This window comes from Meyerozyma guilliermondii, genomic scaffold (assembly GCF_000149425.1).
Source record: "Meyerozyma guilliermondii ATCC 6260 scaffold_3 genomic scaffold, whole genome shotgun sequence".
Taxonomy (NCBI): domain Eukaryota; kingdom Fungi; phylum Ascomycota; class Pichiomycetes; order Serinales; family Debaryomycetaceae; genus Meyerozyma; species Meyerozyma guilliermondii.
The window spans coordinates 1063961-1087380 of NW_001809798.1; the positions used below are offsets into that span (position 1 = coordinate 1063961).

The following is a 23420-nucleotide window of genomic DNA, read 5'->3' on the forward strand; positions in this document are numbered from 1 at the left end:
AATCGTCCAAATAAAGTCATCGTCCACGATGTCAAGGTCAGGCTTACAAATGTGAGGAAGTTCGAAGCCAAGTTCCACCGAGTCACTGAAGCCATCTTGACGAACGACAGATAAACAGTCTCCGTCCATAATGGGCCTACCTTGATGTCCGCCTAAATTTAATGTCGGGGTACATGACTTGGACCCCAAGTATTGAGCAACTTCGGGAAGACCGCCCTTAATGGCTAAGTAAGCCCGTGCACAGCTTCCTTGAGCTTTGCCGACCGAGATGACGGAGCCTGCTGGGACAGAGATTGCCGTAAACATAGGAACTGACACTCCATTTATGGTGAACTTGAACTTTCCTCCAGCAAGGCAGATTGTCAATGCCGCATGGGCTCTGATGGTCGGTCCTTTCAAAGTGATTTCAAGTCCCTCGGTGCGCCGATCGTTGCCTACGACAATATTGGCCAACTGGAAAAAAAGTGGATCGGAGGGACCAGACAATGGAACTCCATGGCCAATGTCTTCCCTTCCTGGATAATCTTGAATAGTTGTGTAAGAGCCAGGCTTAACAAACTCGACTAAGTTAGGTTGGTATTGAAAGTCAGTTGTCAAAAATGTGGGTTAATGTTTTACCCGTCAAAAAAGTTGCTGGAGTTCAAAATCTCAGTCAAGTAGTCGATGTTATGTGTAGGGCCGTGTATGTGGCTCTTTGACAAGGCCTGAACCATTGATAGCCGGGATTTATCTCTCAGAGGTGCCCATACCATAACCTTTGCTAATAGAGGATCAAAATACGGCGAGACCTTACTTCCCGGTTGATATCCAATGATCAATACGCAACTTGGACTCCTTCTCGAGCTCATCTGGAAATTCAACAAAATGCAAGACACCCGGCGCTGGCTGAAAGTTCTTGACGGGATTTTCAGCATACACTCTGCATTCGATTGCATGTCCTCGGGGGATAGCAACACCGTCACTGTCAATTTCACATTTTCCTTCCTTCTCAAGGAGACTTTTGGGCATGCCTGGCTCACCGCTAGCTTCATAATCAGCTTGGAGTAACATCAACTTTACCAAGTCAACACCGTAGACCAATTCGGTTATGCCATGTTCCACCTGAAGTCGAGTGTTCATCTCCAAGAAATAGAAGCTGCCAGTCTCATCGTCGACAAGAAATTCTACCGTACCTGCCGATTTATACTTGACAGAAGCGGCGAGATGAGCGGCACAGGTTACTAGTTGTTTCCTCAACAGCGTCCGGCCATTTTCCACAAAAGGGCTAGGCGCTTCCTCGATGACCTTTTGATGTCTTCTTTGAATAGAGCATTCACGTTCGCCAAAGGCACGCACATAGCCCTGACCGTTGCCGAAGACTTGAACCTCGATGTGCCGACCGCATTCTACGTACTTTTCAAGGAAGGCTCCAGAGTTATTGAACAACGTTTCGCCTCTTGAGACGACCTCCTTGAATGCGTCGCTCAATTCGTCCTCCCTGTAGCAAACTTTCAAGCCCATACCACCTCCTCCAGCAGTGGACTTGAGCATGACAGGGTATCCGATTCTGTTGGCAATCAGTTGGGCTTCAGCTATGTCCGTGATGAGTCCAGAACCGGGAACGACTGGCACATCGTTGCTTTCGGCCAAACTTCTTGCCGAGTGCTTCAAGCCAAACGTGTCGATCGATTTTCCGGTTGGTCCTGCAAACACTATACCCTTCTTCTCCAAAGCAGCTGCAAATTGTGGAGACTCAGAGAGAAAGCCATAACCTGGAACGACAACATCGGCTTTCAGGTTTATGGCGACAGACACAACGTGGTCGATATCTATATATGCCTGTGCTCCGACCCCTGGCAATAGCATAGCCTCGTCAGCTGAGAGTACGTGTAAAGATTCAGCATCCTCGGCGGAGTATATTGCAATGCTTCGGAGTCCATTCTCCTTGCAACAACGTATTATGCGACAAGCAATCTCACCTCTGTTGGCTACCAAGACTCTCTTGATAGTGCGGAATTGTGACATGATCGCAATTGGTGCGGATCGAGCAGCAGATCCAGATCGTATCTATAGGTGCTATCTACCCCACATCCAGCGGCATTGCCACTTCTGGGCGAGCAGCGCATATTACTGGTAATAGCTAAACCGACAATACGATTGCGCGAATGCAGCATCATCGTCGTATCTTTTGACATTTTGAGAAGGAAATGCGGCTCCGGTATGCAGCCAAGAAAGGCTTGTTTGGGGTATGCGATTGTTCTAGCTGGTACTACATTGCGCTTACTTCAATATGCCGCGGTGTTTACCCCCGGCCCCTCCTCTCGTCCCTATTTCTACTGCAAATTCGCAGTGATAGGGCCATGACCTACGACAAAGTTGCAAACGCAGCGACACCGTTTGCGCTCTCTGGCCAAGCAAACGACAACTCTCAGATTCTTCCTCGATGCGAGATCAATTGTGACATGGGAGAAGGCTTCGGTCCGTGGAAAATGGGTCCTGATGCAGAGCTCATGCCTCTTATCGACACTGCCAACATAGCTTGTGGGGGCCATGCTGGAGATCCCAGAATCATGAGGGAAACCATCCAGCTCGCCAAAAAGCACGGAGTTCGAGTTGGAGCCCATCCAGGTTTACCCGACAAGGTTGGATTTGGCCGGAGACAATGGGCGCTCTCGCCTCAGGACGTATACGACATGGTGTTGTACCAAGTCGGAGCCTTGAAGGCATTCTTAGATGCGGAAGGTATGCCATTACTGTACATTAAGCCACACGGAGAGTTGTTCTTTTACGTTGAGAGGGATGAAGAGATCATGCATGCGGTGTTAGACGCAGCAAAGGTGTTTGGCGTTCCAGTGATGGCCGGTAAGAGTGTCCAGGTATGAGCAAGTGGCCAAGAAAGAGGGTGTGCAATTCATACAAGAGTTCTACCCAGACCTCAACTACAATTCCGAAGGTAAGCTCGTCAAGATATTTGCTGGTCCCAAAAGCGCACGTACGCCGGACACAATCATGAACGCGGTGTTACAGGCTGGCTTCGCTGATCAAACGGTAGACACCGAGGACAAGCCTATGAATCTCAACTTTGGGGATGCTCCATTCACCGTGTGCTTGCATCTGGACATGCCCACTGCTCTTGAGAATGCACGCAAAACCAGGGCTGCTATCGACGAGATCAATGCTGCAAGAGGGTATCCCGCCAAGTAGATATTGAATGCAACGTAATAGCAGTTTCTTTGTAATCGAAGCGGTTATCGCACAATGGCCTTCTCGGGCAAAATTACCCGAAATGGAATGCTGCATGAATTGAAGGAAAACGGCTGCACGTCGCAAATATTTCCTAATGCGTCATTACGAGATATCGGACATGTTTGAGGAAAACCGATAGACTTAGATTACGAACATCATTATCTCAAAGTTGGAAAACCTTATCTTAGCGGTAAGCCGCAGTTAACTACCAAACCGTGACCGAAGTATGGTCGGGAATGGCCATCCGTGAATAAAATGCTCCCCAGAGCCTGGAGAGTCAATACTCGCAATGGGGCTCGAACACGCTAAAATATTCGGTGAAAGTGTTGGATATGGCATGGTTGTTGGAGTTGGTTTCGCATTCGCCGTGATAATGGTGGGCGTAACCAAACTCTTATCTGTATTCTTCAACGAAATCCAGGACTCGGAAATGTTGATGACGGCGAAACGCAGTATCAAGACCGGCTTGGATCGCTTCAGCAGTGATAAGTTCGTGGACAATTGGTTCCCACTTTGTTATTATCATGTACCGCTGCTTACTCCAACGGCATCTCAAGCGCATATTGGTATGGTGCCGGTGCATGTGTGCAAATAATCTTCCTCAGTATGTTGGCACTCGAAATCAAAAAAAAAGCACCCCAACTGCCACACGTACCAGGAAGTGGTACGAACCAGATATGGCGCACCTACACACATTGTCTCCATTGTGTACTCTGGTAATTCAGATGGATGTGCTACACCACCAACTTGTTGATTAACGGATCGTCAATATTTTCAGCCATTCACAGGGCATGGAACAGAGCACGCAGCTATTGTGTTGTTTTCCTATTGGCGTATATCACTCTACACTTTGATGGGAGGCATACAAGGCCACCTTCACTTTACCGACTGGGACCTCACACCGTCATTTTGTACTGTCTCGTGCTTGCATTTCTATTCAACTGCTACGCAACGAGCGAAATCGTGGGCTCCCCTGGTGCCTTGTGGGATCTTTTGGTGGAAGCTTCTGAAAGGCGGCCCATTGCCGGGAATGCTCTGGGGAGTTTGTTGACATTCAACTCTGTCCAAGGCGGTCTCTTCGGCTTGGTTCTTTTTGGCGCTGGCTTTGCAGCAGCTTGCGACTCACAGCTTTTTCAAAAGGCCATTGCTGCCGACCCCAAATACTTGGTAAGAGGGTACATTTTGGGTGGGCTAGCATGGTTCTCGTTGCCGTTCTGCTTGTCCACAACGATGGGTTTGGCTGCTGCCGGCTTAGAAACACATCCCAGCTTTCCCACATTCCCAGACTTGATGTCTGCCGAGGAAATCGGCGCAGGCTTGGTGCTACCTTATGCAGCCTCAGGCGTTGATGGGTCGGTCTGGTGTGGCCATGGTGTTGACGATGATTTTCATGGCGGTTACTGCTGCATTTTCTTCCGAAACTATCGCCATTTCCGCCATGGTCACCCACGACGTCTACAAGGCATACGTCAACCCCGACGCCAAAGGTGGCCGCTTGGTCTTGGTGTCTCATGCGACGGTGATAGCATTCGGCATTGTGACTGTCGCCTTGGGTATCGGGCTTGCACATGCTGGGTTCGACGTTTCGTTCATCACCACTGCGTCGGGGATCATTGTTAACGTCAACATCGTAGCCATGGTGCTCACTTTTGTATTGGAGGAAGATGTCGGGGTTTGCATACTCTGTGGGCACAGTGTTATCCTACCATGATCGCTTTAGCTGTGTGGATGGGCTACACGGTATCGCAGTCGGGACACATATCGTTGACAACTCTTTCAACCAATGAAGCACTTGCCGCAGGAAATACAGTTGCCGTGGGTTGTCCGCTTATCGTGATTCCAATTCTCGTCTTTTTGAAACCCGCAGACTTTGCGTGGGAAACTTGGCTCACCATCAAGCAGGACGATAACACTGAGTTCGACAAGAAGCACGGGTTGGAGCATGTGTTATCGCAGGAAGACGCAACTGAAGCCGTCTTGATAGAGCACCAGAACAACGAGACCATACTCAAGAGACAGTTCAAAATAGGTGCTGTTGCGTGCACCGTATTGATCTTGTTCTTTCTTGTGGTCTTCCCCATGCCCTTGTATGGCTCGAAGTACATCTTCAGCAAGCGGTTCTTCACAGGTTGGATCGTGGTGGCATTTTTATGGGCATTTTTCGCTGTCTACGTCATTATCGTAATCCCAGTGTGGGACGGACGCCAGGCCCTTGGCCGGTTGTATCGTATTATGATGGGCCGTGAGGCGAAACCTGGAGACAGCAGCACATATTCCCACGATGAGGAGACGCCAGTGAGTAAGGTTCAGTTCACAGTCAAGGAGGAAGAGGTGAGAGGTGCTTTCTAGAGGCTAAATCACAACTACAATTTATTCTCCATACCATCCTTCTGGCTAAGTTACCGAAGTCTTCTCAATCAGAGTTGAATGTGTCGGCCATTGTGTTGCAGCTAACCTTCCAAGTAAATAAAACGGCCAACATGACAAGTAGATGTACGGCATCTTATGTATGAGACTACAAGTAGATTGAAGTTGACACTCACTTGGAATCAAATGGCAGTTGTCATCGATAGCTAATCGAATTTTTGGTACCACTAACATCAAGTCGGTATTTCACCACAAGATTTCTCCCTGTCCTTACCATGTCAGAAACAGCTTAGTATATTTTCTAGTGGTAGCTAGCAGGATACGTGTAAAGGATGAAGCTTTTCAGAACGAGGAAGATAACACGCAAATTTTTAAAGAGGTTCCTAATTTGAGCCACAAGAACTGCTGTTGCAACCATTAAGCGCACCAGCTTCAAACACTTCAGATACCATGAAATTATTGGTTATGAAGAGAATCTACTATAATGATAACCACAGAGGTTTCATCAAGTCAGATGGCCCGTAAGATTTATAGAATTTCTCAGTCCATAAAAAATTGCATAGTTATGTACTTTCACGAAATGTGCAAAATTGAGTGAAAAACATTGATTGTAGCTAACCAACCAAGCAGAGTGCCCACATAGTAGCAAAAACATTCTCAGTCTACCGCTGAAACGTTTCAAGTTGACGAACCCGCCATGCTGACACTGTTATATTTGCCGGTAAATTCCCGAAGAAGTACCGGATAATTTCCGAACATTATGCGGCTTCAGCTCCTAGTTTCCATCCTATAAAGACAAGACAACCACTGGATCCGAACAGAAACCGCGCTTGGAATGTCGACAACAATTCAACTATACGGAGGCAGAACCATTGACATCAAGACAGGATTATTCATCAATAAGAGTTTCGGCCATCAGTCAATGGTTCAGTTTTGACTACTCCAAATCCAGCCACAGGAGAGAACTTGGCTACTATTAGTGCTGCTACGGCCGAAGACGTAAATGCCGCCGTGACTGCTGCCAGAACAGCCTTTGATATGACTTGGGGAAAGAAAAGCACGCCATCTCAGCGTTGTTCACTCATTAACAAATGGGCCGATTTGATAGAGGCTAATATTGATTCTCTTGCCAAAGTTGAAAGTGTTGACAACGGAAAGCCGGTTTGGATGGCTCGTGATGTCGATATTAAGGACAGTATCGGGTGTCTTCGATACTATGCTGGACTTGCAGACAAGATAGAGGGACGTACTATTGAACAAGAAGAAGGAATAAAAATAGCTTTTACCAAAGCTGAACCTATAGGAGTATGTGGCCAGATTATTCCATGGAACTATCCCATTCAAATGTTCATGTGGAAGGTAGCTCCAGCTTTGGCTGCTGGAAATACAATTGTCCTAAAGCCTGCTGAGCAAACTCCTTTGAGTGCTCTTCGGTTGGCGGAGTTGGCACTTGAAGCAGGATTTCCTCCTGGAGTCTTGAACGTGGTCAACGGTACTGGAGCCATTACGGGACTCGCAATTTCACGTCACATGGATATTGACAAAATTGCTTTCACCGGATCAACGGTGACGGGAAGAAAAATTATGGAAGCTGCTTCGAAGAGTAATCTCAAGAAAGTCACCCTAGAGCTAGGAGGAAAGTCCCCAGTGGTAGTCTTTGACAACGTTGATATTGACCAAACTGCCAATTGGGTTTGCATGGCAATTCTTTTCAACCACGGGCAGGACTGCTGTGCTGTCTCACGTTTGTTTGTTCAAGAGACGATCAAGGATAAGTTTTTTGAAGTACTCAAAAGAAAAATAGAGGAAATTGAAATTGGCGACCCAGCCATGGAAACCACTTTCATGGGACCATTGGTTTCGAGGCAACAGCAAGAAAAGGTGAAAAAGTACATCCAGCACGGTTTGGAAGAAGGTGCTGTCTGTCTTACCGGAGGAGTGGAAAAATTATCACATTTGCCAGAGAAATTCAAGGACGGTTTTTTTGTTCCTCCAACAGTGTACACCAATTGCAAAAAGGGCATGAAGATCGTGGATGATGAAATTTTCGGACCAGTTCTTGCTGTACAGACATTTAAGACTGAGGAGGAAGCAGTTCAGTTGGCCAACGATACTGCTTACGGATTGGGAGCCGGAGTTTTTTCCCAGAATGCATCGCAATGTATGAGAATGGTTCACGCTCTCAAGGCGGGAACAGTTTGGTGCAACCAATACATGGTATTGAGCAATGCCGTGCCATTCGGAGGTATGAAGCAGTCGGGTTTTGGCAGAGAGCTTGGCATCGAGGGATTGAAAGAGTATACACAAACAAAAGCGTGTGCGGCATTCTGCGATGTGCAAAACCCCACACATCCACACACCCGCGTGTCAACCCAAATTCGGCCAGCGACCGCCGGGACCGTGCGCAATGGGGTTCTTCACTAAAGCAGATACTCCCACGGTTCCACCTAACAAGTCGAAACGTAGAGAATGTTGGGATGCCAGGGACGAGTTTTTTGAATGTCTCACCAAAAACAATATAGATAACTCGCTTGATCCAAATGTGAAGGACCAAGTCGAATCACAATGTGGTTCGCTTCGAGCAACATTTGAGAATAAATGTGTGGAAAGTTGGTACAAGTACTTTCAAGAAAAACGATTTAGTGAGATCAAGAAAGACAAGTATATAGCCCAGCTCGAAGCACAAGGCGCACAGCCACTTCCCTTTAAATTGAGCCCCAAGAAATGATGTATATAGTAGGCGAAATATAAGCATAAGCACAATATAGTATATGCGTTCATTTGAAATAGCAGTTTAACTTATATTATGGTTTCTAAAAGGGTTTGTTGAGGTTATAGTAGTTATTGAATCGATTTAGTGAAATTTCTTCCTAAAGTAATTCATTTTCTCATGCTCATGCAACTTGCAACAATAGTGGATCTCTACCAATGACGTTTTCCCCGTCAAATATATCGAGTATAGCACCCCACTCGTATTCTCCCTTTTCCAATACCACAAACGTAGTTGAAATTCGATGTGACAGATGGGCTGCGACACCAGGATGTCCAATATGGTTCTGAAGTACGCCATTGACAAGTATCTTTTTGTCGCTAGCTGCAACAGACTTGACCAGCGAGCCCACTGTACCACCAATCTTTGCCGAGGTGGAACTGAGAGAATAAGGAAGGTTTCGAACAGTGCCGTAAATAGTTCGATCAAGGTAATTAGTGATTGTGGTTCGTATGGTGTAAAACTCATCAGTTTTGAGGGAGAATTGTGGACCGGTTCTCTCTAATGGACAGTTATCACTAGCGAGAATTTCATGCTGAAGCTGTACTCGATCGTGTAAAAGAATAGATGCCATACGCGGTTCGAGTCTCACTGCTCGTAAGCCAAAATTACCAGTACGACTTTGAGCTTCATGGTGGCCCAGTCCAGTATGCCATGAGCCTTTCACATTCTCCAAAAGGGATTCCTTCAACCAGAAAAGCTCTTTGTGAGTTTCCTCTTCTTTTTCCGTATAGTTTTTATTCTTCACGAATTGCTTGTTGCGTAGCGAGGGAATTGGCTTATGAAGATCATTATCTTTCCACGACAAACGTCTGAACGGAACAAACACTCTTACAGTTTTTCCAGGATCAATAAAACCTTGGAGCTCAAGCTTGGGCAGATTTCCGTCGACTTTGAAAGAAATGATTTCTTTCCACGAGTTTCTTAGATCGAGTGCGAGAAGACAAAAGTCGGCTATATCGCCAGTTTTCCTCGCAAAAGTCAAAAAGTCAACCGTTGCCTTTAGCGCATTGCTGCCTCCTTCTTCAGGGAGGTTCCGTAGGTGAAAGTCAAGCAATGACGTCGAGTTCAATGTGACAACATCAAAGTTGACTAATTCGAGAGAAGGAAGTACTGTGAACTGAATAGGGATGCTTATCAGCTTAACAAACGAGCGAGAACGATCGTGTCCTTTATTCGCATAGTCAAGCATGACTTTCAGCTCACGCATTCCTCGTTTTCCATTAACCTCGAAATCAATTTTGAGCTTGGAGTGCGGTTCAATTATCTTTCCAGAAAATGCCTCTTTGTTCTGGATCCGGAATGGCTTGTCATGGATTAAAGACCATTCCAAGTTATAAATATCATTGGGCGAAAGACCACTACGACCAGCATTCGAAAGTTGCCTATTGATGGTGTCGACAGTGGAGTCCCAAAATGCAAATGATAGGTAGTTGATGGCATGTTCAGATTCATTCGTCAATGTAGCTGTAAAGTGGTATTTTTCACCTTCCAATAGCATTAGCATTCCATTTACTATCAGCGACTCAGAGAGCGTTAGCATGGGTTGTGGTGGAATAACATTCAAAATGAGCGACTTTGTCGAAGCTCGATCACCAATAGAACACAGTTCTAAGTTTTGTATCACAGATGAAGTATTCATTATTTGCTGGTTGTCTTTGAGCTTGATGCAGTGGTCGAATTTCTCCTCGTCGACTATCAAAAAAGTTTGCTTGTTGCAATTTGCAACCACAATATTGAACCCTTTGATTTCCGTTATACCTATTGTCTCGGGTTTGAATGTCACTAAAAATGATTGGATGGTGAAGGGGGCTATAGTTAGGTCGTCGTACCTTGGAACATTCACTGCCAGTCTTGTAAACCCACTTGGGTTCCGCTTACCTGGTTGTGGTCTCTGTGGTCGCTGGTTTAGCGACGGCATAGAATTGGAAGCTGGTCCCATTTTTCTTAATCCACTTGACCAAGTGGAAAAATTCAGATTAGTTACTGGTTTCGTCAAACTAAAAAGCGTTTGAACCGTGGATTTCAGATCTGTGACAATTTCAATATCATGAATATCCAACTCAAAGCCAAAAGGGTTTTGCAATGTAATTTTCAATTGAAATAAATCGTCCTTCACCACTAACTTGTCTTTCAGAATAACAGTTGAATTGCGTCGATATGGGTTGAAAATTAACCCATCCGACTGTGCATTGTTTTTGCCCACAAGATTCAGACTTCCACTCTGTTCCAGAATCTCACTGAACGGAATTAGTTCCTCACGTTTCTTGCTTGTTACCAATTTTACTCGTCGTACGAGGTATGGGTCCCAATAAGGGACACTCAATGGCAGATGGCCACTATTATTGTGAGTGTATTCTTGAATGACAGAGTTGATTCGTTCTTTGGTTTTTTGCTGGTCATGAGAGCTCAAGCAATGAGCAAATCTTGTGAGTAACAAAGTGCATATATGAACCACAAATTGATCATCGTGGTTGGCAGATCCAATCAGAATTGCTAGCTTTAAAAGCAGAAGCTTTATTGTGGCCCAATGTGTCGCTACGTTTGAAGCAGCAGTGGCTGAGCTTTCGGTTTCTGCGTCTACCCCATATGCCTGGAACAACAATTCAAACACTTCTCGAAGACTCGAATACTCAGCTGGAGCCATCTTTCCTTCTTTATTGGAAGCTAGACTGGGCAAAAGTCCCACTAAGAAAGTTCTTAAAATAAAAGCACGCTTGCGATGGAGCCCCAAATCTCCATACATAGTAGCAAGACACGAGTATAGTTTACACTGTTGGTAAACGCTCATATCGACAAGTTGGAGGTTGAAAACTTTATCCATTTCTTTCAAGATTTCAGTTTTCATGACAGCAGAGCCTTGGAGATTATTATCAAGTTTGGTGTTGCGAACAACTGCGTCAAGGACATTTAGGCTCAATTCTCCTCCTCCCAAATATATGCAAATGGCGAACTTAATCGTCCGTATTAAAGAATCAATGTACACCATATCTGGCACCGTGTCTTCCAAATCATTGAGGGTGTTACTGTAGTAATGAATTGCACGGAATGCTAATAATTTGATCACTTCTGCGGGCGGCGTAGAAGCCAAGTCATATGTGCCACGGTAATTGGTACTGGAGTTACGAGGCGACAGAGTTGCCGGAAGTGAATTTCGAAGTGATTTAGACCCGAGTGATGATTCTGATGACGGTCTAGGTGGTGCTGACAGCGACATGTCGGATGAGAGTTTGGACTTTGAAAGCTGAAGTGTAGGAAGCACGGTGGGGTTGAGCGAGGCGGGCATTCCCACGTAGTGGAGGAGGACTGTAGAAACAGCCAAGCCTTCAAGAGCATTTCCGAGCCACAAGTTGTCGTCAACTTTTCTTAGGTTGGTGATAGCTTCGACAAAGTGGGAAGAAGCAGCAGCGTAATTACCCGCTAGCAATGCAAAGCTTCCGAGAACCTTCTGTTGGCGGCCCAAATGGCGTGTTTTGGATTCTGTAGATGGAGAACTTTGCCCAGATCCATGAGAAGGGTTGAAACTGACCTTGAAAGAACCGGAACTAAGACGCTTCTGAGCACTTGTGATGGTTCGTGCGATAGTATTGGAGTCGGAAATCGACACAGGAGACCGCAACGTGATGTTCAGGAACGAATCGGTGTAACTGTCCAAAGCAGCAAGAAAATTAGCCAGAATCAGACACAAGATGGTCTCCAATGCTGTGAGTGAGCCGGAATAATAGAATGTTGAGCGCTGCGAGTGGTCACTGGGGGGACACAAGCGCTTGAAATCGTCGGGTGGAGTGTCAAAGTGGATGATATTGTGAACTATGGCACTTGGAAAGCTGGTTTTCAATTGGTCAATCGACACCGAAGGTGTGTCACTATACGGACCCACTGCCACCACTATGAAGGTTTTTCGCCATGGTTCGAAGTCATGTAAAAATATGGACTCCTTATTATCGTCACTAGTGACAAAATTATAGAGAATTCGACCCTGTGGGTACAGTTTTGGATTATGATGATGCAATTGGGACTCGACAGAAACATCCAAAAGACGTACTTCCGACGGCCCAGAACGGATTTCTGAGATATATCGCAGGTACTGGGTAGATGAGCACCGGTTACATGGCACCACAAGAACCCGAACTCGAGCGGGACCCACAAACAGGTACATGGAGAATGAAACCGCCAGACTGCATGTAAATTTGAGTTTTTCGATTTTGGCGCGGGGGGGGGGTTTCTGCAGGACACCTCACAAGTCGATATTCATCCTCACGTTACGCCACCATGCCTGGCCTCAGCTTTGACAACTATCAGCGGAACCAGTTTCTTGCCGCGAAAGGTTTTGGAACGCCCCGCGCAACGTCTACAGGTACCACGATTGTGGGATGCAAATTTGCTGGAGGAGTGGTGATTGCGGCCGATACTAGAGCCACTGCCGGTAGCATTGTTGCCGACAAAAACTGTGAAAAATTGCATCGTTTGGCACCCCAGATCTGGTGTGCGGGAGCAGGTACTGCTGCAGATACCGAGATGGTGACTCAATTGATAGCATCGAACTTGGAGCTTCATTCGTTATCTCAGAACCGCAAGCCGCGAGTCATTACTGCTTTGACAATGTTGAAGCAACATCTTTTCAAATACCAGGGTCACTTGGGAGCATACCTTATTGTAGCGGGAGTGGATCCCACCGGAGCACATCTTATGTCGGTCCAGGCACACGGATCGACGGATATAGGTCAATACCAATCGTTGGGATCGGGTTCGTTGGCTGCGATGGCCGTTCTTGAAACCCACTGGAAACCAGATATGACCAAGGAAGAAGCGGTGCAGTTGTGTGCCCAGGCCATTGAGCTGGGTATTTGGAACGATTTGGGATCGGGATCCAATGTAGATGTGTGTGTGATGGAGGTAGGCAAAGATGCCGAGTTGTACCGCAACTACAAGACTCCCAATGTGCGTGAGTCGAAAACGAGATCCTACAAGTTCCCTCGCGGGACTACGGCTGTTCTCAAGGAGAGATCGTGGCAGGTGGTTGACGAGCAGGTGGTTGCTTTGGGAGAACCAATGGAGGTGGATGCTTAGGTAGATAATGCAATGATGTAAATTCGCGACTTTAAAGTAAATTCTAGAAAAGTGCAAAAAGTGCATAAAGTGCATAAAAGAAAAGGTAAAAACCAAAATCGTTATGGTCGTTAACAATCCAAACAACTGGCACTGGGTCGATAAAAACTGTCTCGAGTGGTCTCGTGGCTACTTTGCCTCCAAAACCAATGGTTTGAGTGCATCCAATGACAATGGAAATATTGCCGTTTCAGCGGTTTCTTCTGTGGAGGGAGACTGTGATGTTTCCCAGAGAAAAGGAAAGGTTATATCTCTTTTTGACCTTAAATTGGTGTTTGCTATTGCTGGTTTCACTGCCGAGGATGATGAGGTTTCTGGCTCGATAACAGTTCCAGAATTGGCTTACGATTCCGACGCCGACGACATCCAGTTTGAAGTGAGCATCTACAACGAAACAGCAGAACACGAGGGGATTCGCCAGTTGATTAAAAAGGAACTTCTTCCCAAATTACGTGAAAAATTGGCTCAATTCGGTTCTGACTTGATCACAGAACACAGTTCAGATATCCAATTGTCGCAGGACCAAGTCAGCCTGGAGTTCACCAAGGCTAACCAGACTCTGAAGAGCACAGGTAAGGCTACTGGTAAGACTGGAAGCTCAGGTTCGGGAGCTGCTGGAGCTGGTTCTGGTTCTGGTTCTGGTTCTACTTCAGCTTCAGCTTCAAAACCTCAAACCGAAACCAAGTCTTCTGTGCCAAAGTACAACACATCTACACTCCACTTGGAACCCGAGTTCAATACTCTGGCCGAGCAGCTTTACATTACACTTTTGGACCAGGCTCGTATTGCAGCATGGTCAAGGGCTGCCCCCAATCTTGAACCATTTCCGCCTAGCGAAGGGTCTGACTTTTCGTTATTTGGCGGCTCAATTAGTGGAAAATTCACCAAACTCGTACCCAATGAACGCATCACTCAGCTATGGCGCTTACTGGACTGGAAAGATGGCCATTATGCCCAATTGGATATTCAATTGAAGCAGGGTTCAGGTGAAACGAAAATGGTAGTTAAATGGACTGGAATTCCTATAGGAGAGGAGGATAGAGTGAGAAACAATTTTGAGGATTACTACGTGCGGTCGATTAAAATCACGTTTGGATTTGGAGCCGTGTTATAGATCTGAGAAATGAAAAATTTCGTATTTGTAATCGCGCATGGAATTGTTTACCGTATTAGGTGAGGATTTCCATCGCCCGCGCTAATTAGTTTGCTACGTTGCTGTGAGTTTATAAAGCAGTGCAAGTGCATTGATAGCAATCGATATGTCTGATACCACTGGAAAAGTAAGTTGTGGCGATATATACTCGTGCGGTCGATTAAAATCACGTTTGGATTTGGAGCCGTGTTATAGATCTGAGAAATGAAAAATTTCGTATTTGTAATCGCGCATGGAATTGTTTACCGTATTAGGTGAGGATTTCCATCGCCCGCGCTAATTAGTTTGCTACGTTGCTGTGAGTATATAAAGCAGTGCAAGTGCATTGATAGCAATCGATATGTCTGATACCACTGGAAAAGTAAGTTGTGGCGATATATACTCGTGAAGTGACAAAAAGACTATTTCATGGATCATTGGGTTGCTTTATACTACAAAACCACCCGGGTACTACCGTAATCGGTATCACAACCGAATCGATCAATTCTTCACATTCAACCACCATTACTAACCAAGACCATCACCTGTAAAGCTGCCGTTGCTTGGGAAGCAGATAAACCACTTTCCATTGAGGAAATTGAAGTGGCTCCTCCAAAAGCTCACGAAGTGAGAATCAAGATTCTCCACACCGGTGTTTGCCACACTGATGCCTACACTTTAAGTGGTGTAGATCCAGAGGGAGCATTCCCTGTTATTTTGGGACACGAGGGTGCTGGAATTGTTGAATCCGTGGGTGAAGGAGTTACGTCAGTCAAGGTGGGAGACCATGTCGTTGCCTTGTATACCCCGGAGTGCAAAGAGTGTAAATTTTGCAAATCAGGAAAGACCAATTTGTGTGGAAAGATCCGGGCCACACAGGGAAAGGGAGTGATGCCCGATGGAACCTCGAGATTCAAGTGTAAGGGTAAGGACTTGTTGCATTTTATGGGATGTTCCACCTTTTCGCAGTATACTGTGGTTGCAGATATTTCAGTTGTTGCTGTCAACCCTGAAGCTGCTTCCGACAGAACATGTTTGCTTGGATGTGGTATCACCACTGGATACGGAGCAGCTACTATTACTGCCAATGTTCAAAAGGGAGACAATGTTGCTGTTTTTGGTGCTGGATGTGTGGGTTTGTCGGTGGTTCAAGGTGCTTTTCAGCGTGAAGCCGCCAAGATTATTGTGGTGGATACTAACGATGCTAAGGAAGAATGGGGTAAGAAGTTTGGTGCTACTGATTTTATCAATCCTACTAAATTACCAGAGGGCACCACTATTGTCGACAAGTTAATCGAGATGACAGACGGTGGATGTGACTACACTTTTGACTGTACTGGTAATGTCAATGTCATGAGAAGTGCCTTGGAAGCATGTCACAAAGGTTGGGGTACTTCGATTATTATTGGAGTGGCTGCTGCTGGCAAGGAGGTTTCTACTCGTCCCTTCCAATTGGTTACCGGAAGAGTATGGAAAGGAGCAGCATTTGGAGGTGTCAAGGGTAGGTCTCAATTGCCCGGCATTGTCGACGATTACATGCAAGGCAAATTGAAGGTGGACGAGTTCATTACCCACAGACATCCTTTGGACAAGATAAACACTGCATTCGAAGACATGCACGATGGTACTTGTATTCGTGCTGTGATTGAGTTGTAAAGCCAGCAGCCAGCACCAAGGTCTAGTGTTCGATCGGCACGGATGTAGCCAGGTGCTGGGCGCAGGCACTGGAGATTGGACAAAGGGAAAGGTGAGGTGAAGGTAGGTGAAGGTGAGGCTCGGAGTTGGTTCGGAGTTCGGACTTTATGAGGAAGGTGAGACTGAGGGTATCATCTGAAACCACGAAACCGAAACTACAAAACCAAAACTACAAAATCAAAAACAAAACAGCAAAATTACAAACTACAGTACTTATTTAGTTTTTTCGCTTCAATTTGATCTCGCTCGATTGACCGAATCTTCTTCGCACCGAACTCTCAATCTATAAACTACAGTAAATAGACACACTTTTCGCCCCTACGATCAATTATTTTTGTTGTTGCTGTTACTACCATATCTCTACACTTTCCAACCAACCCGTTGTTGTCAAATCACCACTTTTTTCTCTTCAGGGTAGCCGCCGCACCGGACCCGACGGAGTCGGAGTATGGCAGTCGCTGATTGGCCGAGGCCGAATCATCCCTCAATTTTCACTAAATTTCGCACACACCACTAAAAAAAAACTCTTACCCATGTTTAGACAAGTAACCAAAAGAGGATTCCAGGTTCCTCGCTTGACCAGAAGCTACATTGCCGGTCAGTTCACTGGCCAGAAGAAGGCTAATGGAAAATACACCGTCACGTTGATTGAAGGTGATGGAATCGGAGTGGAAATTTCTCAATCGGTTAAAGACATTTATGCTGCTGCTGACATTCCCATCGAATGGGAACCGGTCGACGTGACTCCTCTCTTGATCGACGGCAAGACCACATTGCCCCAGCCTGCCATTGACTCGGTTAACCGTAACTTGGTGGCATTGAAAGGTCCTTTGGCTACTCCCGTCGGTAAGGGCCACACATCAATGAACTTGACTTTGAGAAGAACTTTCAACTTGTTTGCCAACGTTCGTCCTTGTAAGTCCATTGTCGGATACGACACTCCATACGAAAACGTGGACACCGTGTTGATCAGAGAAAACACCGAAGGTGAATATTCGGGAATAGAACATACCATTGTTCCCGGCGTGGTTCAATCGATCAAATTGATCACCAAGCCAGCGTCTGAAAAGGTGATCAGATACGCCTTCGAGTACGCCAAGAGCATCAACAAGCCTCATGTGTTGGTGGTGCACAAGGCTTCTATCATGAAATTGAGTGATGGTTTGTTCGTTTCCACCGCCAAGGAAATTGGTAAGGAATACCCCGATGTCAAGTTGGACTACGAGTTGTTGGATAACACCTCGTTGAAGTTGACTGCTGACCCAAGTGACTACAAAGACGTGGTGATGGTTATGCCTAACCTTTATGGTGATATCATGTCCGATTTGTCTTCGGGTTTGATTGGTGGTTTGGGATTGACTCCTTCCGGAAACATGGGTAACAAGGTTTCTATTTTCGAAGCCGTGCATGGCTCTGCCCCTGACATTGCTGGAAAGGGCTTGGCTAACCCCACTGCGTTGTTGCTTTCATCTTGTATGATGTTGAGACACATGTCTTTGAACGCCGAAGCCGACAGAATCGAGAGTGCCGTTCTTAAAACCATTGCTTCCGGCCCTGAAAACAGAACCGGTGATTTGGGTGGATCTTCCAGCACCTCCAACTTTACCAAGCAAGTGATTGCCAATTTGTAGGTAGGTAGAATAATTCATGAGACAGAGTGGTGTGTAATTCTTTTGATCTAGGTTTCTGGCTAGCTAGTCTTTATCCTTCGGTTATATACTCTCCAACACCTTGTTCGTGCCCTCCACTATGGCCACATGCTCCACCTCATGAACCTTGGTTTCGTACTCTTCGAGACTCTTGTGTGGACTCAATTCAATTTCCTTAACGAGAACTGGGGCTCCACGATCCACTTCGGCAATTACTCGATGAATCATTACTCCACCTTTAGTAATTGTTCCTTCTTGTCCTGCATTCCATGTTCTTTCAATGGCATGAGTACCGTCAAAAGCTCCGGGCAAAGCAGGATGTAAGTTGATTATAGGGATGCCAGCTTGTTCGAGAGGAGTCAAAATTCCAGGTGACAATATTAACATCCATCCAGCACAAACCACCAAGTCGGGATGTATACCAATAATTTTGTGTGCTAAATCCTCATTGAACTTTTCCCTCAATACTCGACGCTCCTCCACCTGATCTTTAGTTGTTCCTTTGTAGTAATTTTTCAAACAATGTGATTGAAAAGGAATCGATGCCTCGGCGGCCCGAGTGAGTCCATACGCTTTGTCATTCGACGATATGACATGAGCTATCTCACCCTTTAACACTCCTTGCTTCTGAGCATCTATAAGTGCCTGGAGATTGGAACCAGATCCAGAAATCAATACTAATATCTGGGGAGCCATTGCAAAGTGACTCGGACATCTTCTCTCATATATTGAAATACATCCGTACACCAAAGACTGACATCAAACAAGGAAGACACAACGAGTGAAACCAAAGCAAAATCAAATAGACGTCAAGTAATGTTTCAGGTGGCGGTCACTTTAACTGGTAACTCTTCTTGATTGGATAGCCTTTGTTAGTGGTTTTCAATTTTACATGACTGCAAAATGTCAGTGACTCTTTTAGTTGTACTTGCCATACACCATCCAATTAGAAAGTACATGTACCTTCACTGAAACATCAGTACTAACATTGTCCCAATCATAACTCCTTGTTCAACCAAAGAAGCAACTCCAGGAACGGCTGCAACCTCCGGGTAATAGCGTAACATCGTGGCCGGTCCAAAGATTACCCGCACCAGGCTCAGGAAAATTTTTTTCTCACTTAGTAAGTCTCCTGAAGTGTTCAATTAGACTTCTTCTTAAGTTCAAGTCTAGTCAAGATGGTCGCCTTCACAATTGAACAGATCCGTGATTTGATGGACAAAGTCGCCAATGTGCGTAACATGTCCGTCATTGCTCACGTCGATCACGGTAAATCCACTTTGACCGATTCGTTGGTCCAAAGAGCCGGTATTATTTCCGCCGGTAAAGCTGGTGAAGCCAGATTTATGGACACCAGAAAAGATGAACAAGAGAGAGGTATTACTATCAAGTCCACTGCCATTTCTTTGTACGCCTCCATGGATGATGATGACGTTAAGGAAATCAAGCAAAAGACCGATGGTAACTCTTTCTTGATTAACTTGATTGACTCCCCCGGTCACGTTGACTTTTCTTCTGAAGTCACCGCTGCTTTGCGTGTGACCGATGGTGCTTTGGTTGTCGTTGACACTGTTGAAGGTGTGTGTGTGCAAACCGAGACTGTGTTGCGTCAAGCTTTGGGTGAGAGAATTAAGCCAGTTTTGGTTGTGAACAAGGTTGATCGTGCTTTGTTGGAATTGCAAGTTTCCAAGGAAGACTTGTACCAAACCTTTGCTAGAACCGTCGAATCCGTTAACGTTATCATCTCTACCTACGTTGACCCTGCTCTTGGTGACGCCCAAGTTTACCCAGACAAGGGTACCGTTGCTTTCGGTTCCGGTTTGCACGGATGGGCTTTCACCGTCAGACAATTTGCTCTTAGATACTCCAAGAAGTTTGGTGTTGACAGAGCTAAGATGATGGAAAGATTGTGGGGTGACTCTTTCTTCAACCCAAAGACCAAGAAGTGGACTAACAAGGATAAGGATGCCGATGGAAAGCCATTGGAGAGAGCTTTCAACATGTTCGTGTTGGACCCTATCTTCAGATTGTTCGCTGCCATCATGAACTTCAAGAAGGATGAAATCCCAACCTTGTTGGAAAAGTTGGAAATTAACTTGAAGAACGAGGAGAAGGAATTGGAAGGTAAGGCTTTGTTGAAGGTTGTCATGAGAAAGTTCTTGCCAGCTGCCGATGCCTTGTTGGAAATGATTGTTCTTCACTTGCCATCCCCTGTCACTGCTCAAGCTTACAGAGCTGAGACTTTGTACGAAGGTCCATCTGACGATGAGTTCTGTACTGCCATCAGAAACTGTGACCCCAAGGCCGACTTGATGTTGTACGTCTCCAAGATGGTGCCAACCTCCGATAAGGGTAGATTCTACGCCTTTGGTCGTGTTTTCGCTGGTACCGTTAAGGCTGGTCAAAAGATTAGAATTCAAGGTCCTAACTACACCCCAGGTAAGAAGGAAGATTTGTTCTTGAAGTCTATTCAAAGAACCGTTTTGATGATGGGAAGAAACACCGAAGCTATCGATGACTGTCCTGCTGGTAACATTGTTGGTTTGGTTGGTGTTGACCAATTCTTGTTGAAGTCTGGTACCATCACCACTAACGAGGCTGCTCACAACATGAAGGTTATGAAGTTCTCTGTCTCCCCAGTTGTGGAGGTTGCCGTCGAGGTTAAGAACGCCAATGACTTGCCCAAGTTGGTTGAAGGTTTGAAGAGATTGTCCAAGTCCGACCCATGTGTTAAGACTTACATGTCCGAATCCGGTGAGCATATTGTTGCCGGTACTGGTGAATTGCACTTGGAAATTTGTTTGTCTGATTTGCAAAATGACCACGCCGGTATTCCATTGAGAATTTCCGACCCCGTGGTTGCTTACAGAGAGACCATTCAAGCCGAATCTTCTATGGTTGCTTTGTCCAAGTCCCCTAACAAGCATAACAGAATCTACGTCAAGGCTCAACCTATCGACGAGGAAGTTTCCTTGGACATTGAGAATGGTATCATCAACCCAAGAGACGATTTCAAGGCTAGAGCCAGAATCTTGGCTGATAAGCACGGATGGGATGTTGCTGAGGCCAGAAAGATCTGGTGTTTCGGTCCCGATGGTAACGGTCCTAACTTGGTTGTTGACCAAACCAAGGCCGTCCAATACTTGAATGAAATCAAGGATTCCGTTGTTGCTGCTTTCCAATGGGCTACCAAGGAAGGTCCTATCTTTGGTGAGAACGTCAGATCTGTTAGAGTTAACATTTTGGATGTTACCTTGCACGCTGATGCTATTCACAGAGGTGGTGGTCAAATCATTCCAACCATGAGAAGAGTTACTTACGCTTCCATGTTGTTGGCTGAGCCAGCTATCCAAGAACCAGTTTTCTTGGTTGAGATCCAATGTCCTGAAAATGCCATTGGTGGTATCTACTCTGTGTTGAACAAGAAGAGAGGTCAAGTTGTGTCTGAAGAACAAAGACCAGGTACCCCATTGTTCACTGTTAAAGCATACTTGCCTGTTAACGAGTCTTTCGGTTTCTCTGGTGACTTGAGACAAGCTACTGGTGGTCAAGCTTTCCCTCAATTGGTGTTCGATCACTGGGCCGTCTTGAGTGGTGATGTCACTGACCCAACCTCGAAGCCAGGTATTATTGCCAAGGCCAAGAGAGAACGTCAAGGTTTGAAGCCTGAAGTTCCTGGTTACGAGGAGTACTACGACAAGTTGTAAGCTGTATAGTGAAATAATAAGATACTTTTAAAAATAGTGTATTCAAATATGCACGGTCGCCGAATCTGCATAATAATTTCTGCAGGGTGTGAAACAGAATGTTCCAGATTAACGTTGACCTTTTAGCTGAAAATCTGAGACATTGCAAAAGATCCACTGGCTATCAAGCTACTAGCTATTGATTTGAATTATTTGTTTCATACCCTCGGAATAAGCATGGTTGCAAAGATTCCGGGGGTGCAAGATCGGATTGTAACTTCCGACAAACCCGAAACGGAAGTCTAAGTGGTCATGACACCCAAACACCGCATCGGAGCTGCCGGTTACAAATGGTATATATTACTAACGGCCCATCTTTTCGCCGTTGCAACTGGTTTCTTATAGCTCATTGAAAATTTAATAATTGGAGAGTTCCCCATTTTCCACTGCCATAATACGAGACAGAGAGTCTCGTTCAAACTTCTTGATACCATTGATTTTCGTTCCCGGAACGAGTAGCCATCCCGGCCCGTCGTTTAGTCCTTCTTTAGGCGTTCAAAAAGCGACTTTCAAAAAAAGACACAAGATTCGAAACTCGAGGCAATTGTAACATACCGTCATATCCATAATATCCATAATGTCTGACATAAAAACGTTTGAGGTCGAAACTGCCTCTCGTAACCACACCTACCAAATCGCTCTGATTTTACTTTCAATGGCTGCCGTTTCCTGGTATCACTATCGAGTTAGAAAGCATTCCAACAGGGCTGCATTTGCCAAGTTTGCATGCGGGGCATCGGCAATGGCATTGTGGAACGTTTTGCAAACTATGCTTTGTAGCCAGGTGCTATTTTCTGTGGCCACTATGGTACGTTATAAAAAAGTTATCGATGACGAAGGACCCAAGGTACCGTGGACGTATAGCTCATCACTCCACAATGACGACGTCAAATCCAAGATCAACTACTTTTGTTTGTTGAAGGATTTGAGAATGACTGTGGTGTCGGTGATATCGGTAGCATGTTTCTATTTCCTCACGAGAACCGGGGTCAAGCATTTGCGGGAGCACTCAGAAGAAGTCAGCGAAAAGGAGGAAAGGGAGTATGAGCAGCAATTTGAAAAAAGTGAGAGAATCAGCAAGAGAGCATTGATCGCAACTCTGATATTAGTATTGGTTCTCAGCACTCAATTTATTCCCGCGGGCTTGTTGCTCTCGTCATCATCTATTCTTTACGAATCCGAATGGTTCGTATTGCGCTACGACCATATCTATTTCACCATGTTTGCCATGTTTGCCTTGGTGAACTGTCGCATAATATACCGCTGGATGAAAAGAAAGTCGAGTTTGTTTTTCAAGGGAGCCTTGATGGTACCTCTTGGATTTATCTGGACCTATTGCAGCTGCATTCTCTTCGTTGCTTTGGCTGCAATGATTCTTTTTAACGACACTTTGGTGAATATTTGCACCCTCAAGTTCATTGCGAATGATATGCACGAAAACTATCAGGTAACTCTGCAGGAACACCTCTACAAAATATCCACATTCAGCTCGTTTGTGTTAGCATACATGTCGCATACCGCGGGTCCGCAAGACTCGTTCACCAAAGATTTTACGGGAATCAGAGATATTTTTGAAAATAGCTGGCTTGTACTCAACATGGCGTACTTGGTGGTATTGCCATGGTTACTTTTTGTGGTGGTGGACCATCGCTACAGTACCCAAAGAAAGCATATAGTGTAAATAAGAGAAACAGCTTTCGAAATGTATGACTAAGTTATGCAGTTGT

At 45.5% G+C, this 23420-nt stretch overlaps 15 protein-coding genes across 15 annotated transcripts; 11 read left to right on the forward strand and 4 right to left on the reverse strand. All coding sequences in view use genetic code 12, as the record gives it.

The window, feature by feature from the left end:
* Positions 1-789: 789 nt before the first annotated feature.
* On the reverse strand, positions 790-2004 carry PGUG_02899 (uncharacterized protein; the record flags this gene model as incomplete). Its single annotated transcript, XM_001485120.1, has 1 exon — positions 790-2004. One exon carries the CDS (start codon positions 2002-2004, stop codon positions 790-792), a length of 1215 nt encoding a protein of 404 aa, XP_001485170.2.
* Positions 2005-2186: 182 nt separating this feature from the next.
* On the forward strand, positions 2187-2861 carry PGUG_02900 (uncharacterized protein; the record flags this gene model as incomplete). The annotated part of the gene is made up of 1 exon (XM_001485121.1): positions 2187-2861. One exon carries the CDS (start codon positions 2187-2189, stop codon positions 2859-2861), a length of 675 nt encoding a protein of 224 aa, XP_001485171.2.
* Positions 2862-3954: 1093 nt separating this feature from the next.
* Positions 3955-4845, forward strand: PGUG_02901 (uncharacterized protein; the record flags this gene model as incomplete). Its single annotated transcript, XM_001485122.1, has 1 exon — positions 3955-4845. The coding sequence occupies one exon, from the start codon at positions 3955-3957 to the stop codon at positions 4843-4845; it is 891 nt and encodes a 296-aa protein (XP_001485172.2).
* PGUG_02902 (uncharacterized protein) lies at positions 4280-4795 on the reverse strand (the record flags this gene model as incomplete). The annotated part of the gene is made up of 1 exon (XM_001485123.1): positions 4280-4795. One exon carries the CDS (start codon positions 4793-4795, stop codon positions 4280-4282), a length of 516 nt encoding a protein of 171 aa, XP_001485173.2.
* An 87-nt stretch (positions 4846-4932) lies between the features above and the next one.
* Positions 4933-5574, forward strand: PGUG_02903 (uncharacterized protein; the record flags this gene model as incomplete). The annotated part of the gene is made up of 1 exon (XM_001485124.1): positions 4933-5574. One exon carries the CDS (start codon positions 4933-4935, stop codon positions 5572-5574), a length of 642 nt encoding a protein of 213 aa, XP_001485174.1.
* A 1056-nt stretch (positions 5575-6630) lies between these two features.
* Positions 6631-8016, forward strand: PGUG_02904 (uncharacterized protein; the record flags this gene model as incomplete). Its single annotated transcript, XM_001485125.1, has 1 exon — positions 6631-8016. One exon carries the CDS (start codon positions 6631-6633, stop codon positions 8014-8016), a length of 1386 nt encoding a protein of 461 aa, XP_001485175.1.
* PGUG_02905 (uncharacterized protein) lies at positions 7925-8320 on the forward strand (the record flags this gene model as incomplete). The annotated part of the gene is made up of 1 exon (XM_001485126.1): positions 7925-8320. The coding sequence occupies one exon, from the start codon at positions 7925-7927 to the stop codon at positions 8318-8320; it is 396 nt and encodes a 131-aa protein (XP_001485176.1).
* Positions 8321-8486: 166 nt separating this feature from the next.
* On the reverse strand, positions 8487-12521 carry PGUG_02906 (uncharacterized protein; the record flags this gene model as incomplete). The annotated part of the gene is made up of 1 exon (XM_001485127.1): positions 8487-12521. The coding sequence occupies one exon, from the start codon at positions 12519-12521 to the stop codon at positions 8487-8489; it is 4035 nt and encodes a 1344-aa protein (XP_001485177.2).
* Positions 12522-12634: 113 nt separating this feature from the next.
* Positions 12635-13432, forward strand: PUP1 (proteasome core particle subunit beta 2; the record flags this gene model as incomplete). Its single annotated transcript, XM_001485128.1, has 1 exon — positions 12635-13432. One exon carries the CDS (start codon positions 12635-12637, stop codon positions 13430-13432), a length of 798 nt encoding a protein of 265 aa, XP_001485178.2.
* A 103-nt stretch (positions 13433-13535) lies between these two features.
* On the forward strand, positions 13536-14585 carry AHA1 (Aha1p; the record flags this gene model as incomplete). The annotated part of the gene is made up of 1 exon (XM_001485129.1): positions 13536-14585. One exon carries the CDS (start codon positions 13536-13538, stop codon positions 14583-14585), a length of 1050 nt encoding a protein of 349 aa, XP_001485179.2.
* Positions 14586-15494: 909 nt separating this feature from the next.
* FDH3 (bifunctional alcohol dehydrogenase/S-(hydroxymethyl)glutathione dehydrogenase) lies at positions 15495-16259 on the forward strand (the record flags this gene model as incomplete). The annotated part of the gene is made up of 1 exon (XM_001485130.1): positions 15495-16259. The coding sequence occupies one exon, from the start codon at positions 15495-15497 to the stop codon at positions 16257-16259; it is 765 nt and encodes a 254-aa protein (XP_001485180.1).
* Positions 16260-16831: 572 nt separating this feature from the next.
* Positions 16832-17929, forward strand: IDH2 (isocitrate dehydrogenase (NAD(+)); the record flags this gene model as incomplete). The annotated part of the gene is made up of 1 exon (XM_001485131.1): positions 16832-17929. The coding sequence occupies one exon, from the start codon at positions 16832-16834 to the stop codon at positions 17927-17929; it is 1098 nt and encodes a 365-aa protein (XP_001485181.1).
* Positions 17930-18010: 81 nt separating this feature from the next.
* ADE8 (phosphoribosylglycinamide formyltransferase) lies at positions 18011-18643 on the reverse strand (the record flags this gene model as incomplete). The annotated part of the gene is made up of 1 exon (XM_001485132.1): positions 18011-18643. One exon carries the CDS (start codon positions 18641-18643, stop codon positions 18011-18013), a length of 633 nt encoding a protein of 210 aa, XP_001485182.1.
* A 482-nt stretch (positions 18644-19125) lies between these two features.
* On the forward strand, positions 19126-21654 carry EFT2 (elongation factor 2; the record flags this gene model as incomplete). The annotated part of the gene is made up of 1 exon (XM_001485133.1): positions 19126-21654. One exon carries the CDS (start codon positions 19126-19128, stop codon positions 21652-21654), a length of 2529 nt encoding a protein of 842 aa, XP_001485183.1.
* Positions 21655-22270: 616 nt separating this feature from the next.
* Positions 22271-23374, forward strand: PGUG_02913 (uncharacterized protein; the record flags this gene model as incomplete). The annotated part of the gene is made up of 1 exon (XM_001485134.1): positions 22271-23374. One exon carries the CDS (start codon positions 22271-22273, stop codon positions 23372-23374), a length of 1104 nt encoding a protein of 367 aa, XP_001485184.2.
* Between the last annotated feature and the right edge of the window lie 46 nt (positions 23375-23420).